General features: G+C 29.7%; 1 protein-coding gene across 4 annotated transcripts in view; it reads left to right on the forward strand.

Annotated features, from left to right (window-relative positions):
- Positions 1–8,722, forward strand: part of LOC106680181 (myosin light chain kinase, smooth muscle) — a 346,841-nt gene that overhangs the window by 208,921 nt on the left and 129,198 nt on the right. For all 4 annotated transcript variants that reach the window (XM_067045717.1, XM_024359903.2, XM_014419703.2 and 1 more), the window contains exon 10: positions 6,976–7,021. In XM_067045717.1, coding sequence (XP_066901818.1) covers positions 6,976–7,021 — 46 coding nt within the window. The remainder of the gene's footprint in view (positions 1–6,975; positions 7,022–8,722) is intronic.

The following is an 8,722-nucleotide window of genomic DNA, read 5'->3' on the forward strand; positions in this document are numbered from 1 at the left end:
TAAAGCCATATGTACATAGAATAAATAATACCAGTTTTTTAATCTGGATTATCTCTCTAGGAAGTCTGGTGAGTCAATTTTTTATAATTTTTTGAGGTTTATTACTTCCATCATTTTCAATAAATGTTAATGAATAAATAAATAATAATTTATTGAAAATGATGGAAGTAATAAACCTCAAAAAATTATAAAAAAACAGTTTTTTAAAATTTCTAATGTGTATAAAAATACCATAACTACTAGAAAGTCAGTAAAATAAAAAAAACTATTATGTATTCCATAAAAAAAGAAATATCCAATGTATATTTTATATGATAGAAGGTCGATTTTTAAAATAGTTCATTCTGAAAATGGAAAAAGAGCCTCGAAACACCGATTAAGGAATATTATGTAATAAGTAATTATGAAAAGGATTTTTAACAAAAACTTTACTAACATAGATATTTTCTTCTTAATATATTTTAAACTTTGGTATAATGGCAATAATAATGATGAGTATAATGACTGAGATATGAGCATATGAAAACACTAATGGATGTTATGCCACCCATCATCATGGTAAAAACAAATAAACAAAAATTAGTGTAGTAGTCTCGGAAAAAAACTACCAGGCATTAGTGGACTAAATTTTTCCATTTTTGGATGCTAGAAAAACGTTAAACCTGATATTTAGTTGTTTTTCCCTTTTTAGAGTATTTATAATAATTCTACATTAAAATAAAAAAAAATATATCAAATACAATATTTAAAACTTCAGACTATTCATAACAATAATTTTATTACCATGAATAAGGAAAATTCTCTGTTGTGCAATGAGATGAATATTGATGATGGCAGTTTCCCGAACCTAATGCAACATTTATACTCCGTCCTGGAAGCTGATGATGCCATTCTATTAGGCAATTGTATAAAAATTCCATTGCCTTGTATGTTTGATCAGTTCAAATGCGAAAGAATTCCATGGGATCATCGTCGACTTAGACCAGTCATCGGCAAACCTAAAAAGAAACTATAGAGCCACTTCAACCATTTAAGGTCTCGGAAAAATTTATAAGGCCCACTGTTATATATTTTTTCATTAATTTGTAAATAATAACCAACACATCATTAGATAAGTTTATAGAAGTAGATCATTATTTATAATTCACTAATTCGCACGTAATTAATAAACATTTTGATTCACGCATGATGGTTTTCATTGAAGAAGGAAAGAAAAGATTTGCCCAGAGAAAAAAATGGCTCTCTCATGCCTTTAGTCGCTTCTTCTTTTTTTTCTTTACGCCACTGCTACTAGCTAGAGTCTCATTTTATTATACTGGCAACATAGTGCTGCTAATTGATATTAAGTATATGTGTGAATTACGGGAGGCAGCTTTCTGTTTACATCTTTCGTTTCTATTACAAAACAAGTACATTTCAAATTCAGTTTATTCAATTTTTGTTTTTTAGTTTATCTAAAGTAATATTTTTATTAAAACCTGTTATCAAATTTTAAAATATATCATAGAGAAATATCTATTCAAAAAATAATAAATAAACATTTTTTTTTTTATAACTTTTATATGTTTTATACACTTGGAATATAAGTTTTGAATCCGAATATCCTTAATGAGCCACAGTAATATCCTTAAAGAACCATACTAATATAATCGACTTCCTGGTTTAAAAGATCGTTCTGTTGTCAGCTCTATTCTCTCTTTACGATGTATCATATATTTATTTTGTAAAATCCAATGGTTTTATTTTCCTTAATCTATTTATTTTTGTTAATCATCCTTTGGTTCAATCCTTTTCCAGTTCCACCCATCTTTAGAATCCACCTCAAAGGTTAAAATGGCATTGCCCAAGAGACCTTTTGTAAAATAACCTTGATAATTGGACTTCTGGCAAATGCAAGATGCTTCGCTCATGTAGAGTGATTGTGGCCTTAGCGCTCTTAGCCTCCACTGGTTCATTGCCAGTGACGCGGTGCGAGTTGTTCTTATTGATTGTTGCTTAAAGGCATAGATTCCTCTGGTCATCAACGCCTATGGCATCATAAAAGTAAAAAAAAAAAAATGGTAAAAAAAATAAAAATCGAAGAAGAGTTATAATTTATAAAGAAGGCGATATGCTTTTAAAAATTCAAACACTAATGTAATTTTAGCTTCCTCATCTGTGAGAGCTTCTGATAAATTTGGGGTCAGTTCTATCCTGTTTATTGTTGGCAAATAGTGAGTACATTCTTCAAAAATATGTCTAATCTTAAGAATGGACAGACAATATTTGCACGTTGTCTGTTTTCTGATCAGGTGAGAGTGTGTGAGGAGAGAATGACCTATTCCGGTAGGATGTTGACCATGGTTTTACTGATCGTTTTATTTCTTTTAATTTACTTGGAGAGCTTTCATCTCACTTGGCCTGCCATTTTTTTAATATTTGTAATTTAAGGGGTGTACTGCGGTGATAGTGCTACGCTGGGATCTCGAAGAGCCTTACTCTTACCCTCATAGAGGGTTCGAGGACCCTTAGGTCCAGACTGTAATATTGTATATAATTAATTTTACTTAATTTGATTATATTCATTTTTTTTCTTATATGCATCTAGAGATTTTATTTATTTTTATATTTTTTATTTTATTTTATTTATTTATTATTATTATTTTTGTAATATTTTTTTCTGTATGAAAGTGTACAATTCATTATCACTACTACCCATTGCCCAAATTTTTGGCACACTGTAATTATAATACTATTATCAATAAATAAAAGTTTGCACTGAGAAAAAAATTATTTTTGTACATCTAAAATTCATGTTATTCAATTTATTTTTTTAAATTTATGTAAAATAATATTTTTATTAAAACCTGTTATCAAATTTTAAAATATATCTTAGGAAATATCGTTTCAAAAAAATATTGTATAAAATAAAAATGTTACATGGAATATAAGTTTTAAATGTACTAATTAAATAACTATAAAGACCCTTCCTTGCTAAGATACGAGATGCCATTGGTGCAGAGAAGTAACACATGTAATGATTGGCTACCGGATTATCCTTAACCCGGAGTGGAGTCATTTGCATATCTCCATAGATGGCTACAGTTTATCCAAGTGTGTCAAGTTTCGGCTCGCTCCTGTAATTACGGTTCGGGTAGATTGATTTAATTCTATCTCCTTGCAAGTCAGCTCTTTTTCATTGGGCTTATGTCTTTGCCTCGGGAGATATCTATTCGTAATTATTTTTTATTTATTTTATTGCACTATTTAATTATTTTTTATTAACTAGCATTGGCATTTATTAATACTTAACAAAAGAATATTCATTATAGTGAAATTAATTACCAATTAATAATATTAATCAATCAATTAATAAGAATATAATATATACCTAATAGGGATATTCATGATCTTTAGTTTAACATGTTAAATGGAAAAAAACTCATGTTAAATAGAGAAATATTTTCTTCTTTTACCATGTTAGAACGATATAACTTCTAACATAGTTGAGAGTCTGTTACTAAGTCTGTTAAATGGAGAATGACGTCACACAATCGACCTACTTAGCTCAGCACCATTTTGTTTGTTATGTTAGGTTACTTGCTCATAGTTTGTGTTATGATTTTGTTAGTTTTGTTATGCATATTTTTATAACTAATAAAGCTAAGACTATAATAATAATGTAATGACAGTTGTCAATTACCTTCCTTGCAAGTTAAAAGATCAACAAGACACTCAGTAGCCAAATTTTCATACTTCAAACTTCCACTTTTCACTCAATATAGGCACGTAGTAATAAATTACTTTAATCACAACTTAGAAGTAAGGGTCATAAAACAAGTTGGTCACAAAATCCACTAAAAATGGAGCTCTCATGCACTTGACACTTAACATGACTTTAAATAGCGCTGCTCACATTCTATACTATCGACATTTAACATTGTAAAAAATTGTACATTTAACGCGTCATGAATACCCCTAGTATAAATTAAAATTCCTAATTCTATGTGAAATAATTCCGGAAAAATTCCAACTTCATTGCATAATTCTTTTATTTTTATTTTCTTCTATCGCTCTTATCCAAATTTGAATTTAATTTTCTCTGATAATATTTGTATGTGTTGTATTTCAGAAATATATTGCAAAATAAACTAAAAAGAATTCTGTATAGATCAAGGTTATTTGCGGTTTTGTCTCTCGATGTTTTATTGTTAGTCATGCCTCTTCCGCCAGACTTCTGGTTCGCACAATACAGCCTGGCGTTTATCGACCTATAAACCTGATTATGTTTTTGGAATGGACTTGTATCCATGGCTATGGAATATTAATTATTAATTTCCTAATTGATTGAAGTTCATAGTCACTGATCCGTTCCGGTGAGTCATAATGTTATAGCTCTCCAGCTTTATATATTAGCTGTATATTCAGGTTTCGTTAATTCTTGCTAAACCTTCCTGAAACCTTGAGTATGATTTGGTTAAAAAAACTTTTGTATCGTTTATGAAACTACTTAAATACACCTACTACTTTTTCTCCAGGCATTTTTTAAAAATTAGTTTCATCCGTTTTGTGCTGAAAAGTATCTAAGTCGATTTTTAATGGAAACCCTGCATAATTATATGGTGTGGATCTTGAAGTCTGTGCGAAGATATTAGAAAGATATTATAGTTCAAAGTTTATATTAAACATCTAATTATTATAAATATTCTTAATGATATTATTGAAATTGTTCCCCTAATATCACTTTCAGTTTAGGTACTGTAAGTGTACATTACCGTCTTTTGTTTTGAATTAGGAGCTTTAATGATGATGAGAATTTGATGGGGCAATGGGCGATGAGAACAGAAGAACCTTTAGCATTTTTTGTTCAATATCGCGTTCTGAAATCTCAACTTTTTATTTAAGCACTCAGCTTGATGAGTACTATATTTTGTAAAGAATATTTAATATCTTTTCTCACTGGAGTTAAATTTATATTTTCATAGGTCAAGGAGATTAAATTAATTTATTTTATTTTATTCACACGGGATAAACCCAGTTTTATATTTATACAAAAAATTACAAATGGTATATAACTACTGTAATTATGTAATATGTTTTGTACTAACAAATACACGTAAAGTTTGAGTTATAAAAAGAAGAAGAGATTTATTAAAAATATTTACGCCTTACATACCTTTGCCATACCAGTTGCTTATATAAAATAATTAAGTGAAAAAATGTTATTGATTGAATGTATTTAAATAAATAGATATTTAGTAATATATTATGGAAATTAATCTCCAAGTAAATTAGTTTAAATGCTTTTATAAAAAATAGTAAAAATCCACTGCATTTGTTCATACAAAAATTGAATGAAAAAGTTTATTATTTACTATTATTAAATTGTGTAAAGTGCAATAAAAAATGAACCGAGTGATTGTATATTATCAGCCTTATTAATTAGGTTTAATCTTCTCTACGACCTTGTAATAAGAACCAGCAGCAAGTTTTGAATTGTAAATTAAAAATTATCTATAATAAGATAAAAAAGTTAATTATGATCTTATAAAAATACATGAAATAGATTATACTGGAAAATTAACAAATATAAATATACTACCATTAACTGGTACGATTAAATTTTAAATATACTATAGGTTTTTAGAATGTATAGTAATTCTAATGAACTCCACAGCACTATAGTGTTTTAATTTTTTATTTTAAGGAAGATGTGAGGATTTAAAAAATTGTAAAATAGTGGAGATTAGATGGTGAAAAAAATAAATATCTTTGTTGGAAATAGCATTGTTCATAACATTTTGCTATTGGTGGTAGTAAACTGGTGGAATCAAATTGTTGATATGTTACTAGCATTATTATCTCATGTGTAAAATCTCTTGTGTAAAATCTTTTGTTTCATAAAAGAACAGTCATTTTTAACACATGATGAAATTTAGATATACATATTCCACCACTTAGGCCGTATTTTTGAATATTATAAATTTTAAATCCGTTAAAAGGAAACGGACAAAAATCTTTATTAACCAAAAATGATATATTATTGCATCTGTATGTAATAGATCCAGTGCCTTTGCACAGTAAGCCTATCCTTTATATGCTTTTATATTAATGATATAGTTTATTTTTTAGAAAATTAAACACAATCTTTGTAAGATTATACACATCCGTTTGTATATTTTTCATGATTTAAAATTTTTTTTTTTATTATAGAAATTACAATTACGTTTACTGTGAATTTGTGAGTACTTAAGTTCTAAAATACCAGTAATAAATACAAATGATACCTGTCATGACAATACCTGAAATAAAACACATATACATAATTTTTTTTTTCATACAATTATCCCTCAAAATTTCACTGCATTCAACCATGGGCATATTTATTTCCACGCAATTCCCTATTTTCCATTCCATTGGAACTGCTGTCATCAGCGAATGTAGCCATGGCGTCCTCTCCACTTTTTAGGATATTAGCGGCATACATTTTATTCTTGAACAGAAGATATACTTCTCCTAAATTGATCACTTTAGCTTCCTTGTCGTTTCTATTAGGTATAAAGTGAAACAAAAATGCTAGCAACCAACGTGTTGGGGAAAACAAATTTAATATATTATTTGTTTCTAGATATTTCGGGAACTTATAACTCTGGAAAAGATTTATAATTTCTATGAAGAGAAAATTTATTTAGCAAGCGATAAATTAGCTTGAGAAAATTCATCTTTTTCATAAATTAAAAAATAACTTGGTAGATTTAGAGAGTGACGTGACTCGGTCTGAAATGTTTTTTATACAAATTTAAGCCCATATCATTTAATTGATATATTTTTTTAATGCTAGTTTATTTTATGTAGGAATAGAAAAAAAAAGTAGGAAGAAACCATTAAACAATCCAATATTTTTTTATTAAATTGAGAAATTTATTTAATCAGGTTAGTTAAATATTTGTATCTTTTGTCAGCAACTATCAGTAAAATATTTATTTATTGTTTCAGGGCAAGGGAAGACAGTGAAGAACTCCGAAAGCGGCCTCGTAGAGGCGTAAGTAGATAATATACTAAGAGTTAGTAGTAGTAGTTAGTAGAGGCTGTAGTTATCTGAAGGCAGTTAGTGCCTGCTTAGTAAGCTACAGGCTGCCTTGTTATATGCATCCAATCTCCTACTCGGCATCTATTTACTATACGTGTGCTGTGTCTTCAATGTCAGCCTCTAATGTAGACATATGTCCGCCGGGTCCTTATTTGTCTCTTGAATTCCAACTTGACTGGGATTTAACAGTAAATCCTCATTAATATGAATTTATGTAACCTAACGAGCTGGTAAATATTAAGCGTGTTTCTCTTGTACATAAGTTTACAAGATGCATATATTATAATGAGACGGGACTCGAGAGGTAAACATGAACGATATTCCGGCTTGTTGCAATGATATTTTGCATTAGAAAGTTAAATTAGCAATACTAAGCACAGACACCACTACTGTTTCTATAGTCGACTTCATAAATACGATCTGGAATGAACAACAAAACAAAGCTTTTGAGTAGAAATTATAATGCTTCCTCAAGAAAGCAATAAGTTATTTTAAGAAAATTGAGCACAAAAAGTCTTTCTATCTATTTGGAAATATAAATCAAAAGTTACTTAGTCGAAGAAAATTAAAAATTAGTGAACATTAGTCACCGTAATAATGATTGTTTTCTCTTTATCCTAATATCCATTTCACTTCTGCTTAACTATTAGGTACTAAAGGAAAATGGAGGAACTGTGAACATGTAACAAAATTATTTAATACAATTTTTTTCATGTTTAATAACAATGTCCCATATATTCAAAACATACCAAATCTTTTGTTCTGAAGTCTAATTTCTTAGGATAAACAAAAAATTAATGAAGCTGTTATGTACATAATCGAAGATCCCTCCATTTGCCCTTGTTTTTCTGAGCTTGAGAAAATAATAAAAGTCTGGATCCGACTGGATATAGTAATTTCTGAGCTACATGTTAAATGTGAATCGCATAGCTTTTCCAGGATAACCAAATAGATGTGGTCCATGCTTCGGGAAAATAAATATACGTCCTTGTGTGCCTGCTGACCCTTAACAGTCAAAATACATGGTCTAGATCAGTTGGTGTCCTCGATCTTGAGTTTGTTGGGAATTTCGTTGTAGGAATCGGTTCAAAACAGACTTGCGGAGTGGAGTAGCCTATCGCTGCACAATATTTTGTAGCATCTTGAGGTTAGGTTCCCCCACAAGGCTATACCCCACTAGATTCTACCGCATCAGTAATGTTTGTAAATGGATTCATCCGAGGTTTTCGGTAGTCTGTAATACCAACTGAAAAATTATAATTATTATTATTATTAACGCGACAGACCATAGAGATCCAATGTCTCGCGAGTTAACGAACGCTATATTATTTAACAGCTATTATTATAAATAGACTATCACTATAAACTATATAGTATAAACTATAGACATCTGGCACATTTCGACAGACACTGACCATAGAGGAAGTGACCTTTCTATGGTATTCTATACCAATGTAAAAGAGAAAGCAAGGGCTGACACAGGCAGCAGGTACAAGCTGCCATCTCACAATGGACTTGCATCAATCTAACTATTTTATGGTTAACACATGTAAGTCAGTTCTCACGAGTCCTTGGGTCATTCCAATTTCTTGGAAAGGGGGCACCCTGTTCAATTCAGGCCTTCCCCTTCTCCCCCCCTTCAGATACTTTACT

The sequence above is a fragment of the Halyomorpha halys genome, unplaced genomic scaffold (genome assembly GCF_000696795.3).
Source record: "Halyomorpha halys isolate HHAL.00 unplaced genomic scaffold, Hhal_1.1 Scaffold249.1, whole genome shotgun sequence".
Classification (NCBI taxonomy): domain Eukaryota; kingdom Metazoa; phylum Arthropoda; class Insecta; order Hemiptera; family Pentatomidae; genus Halyomorpha; species Halyomorpha halys.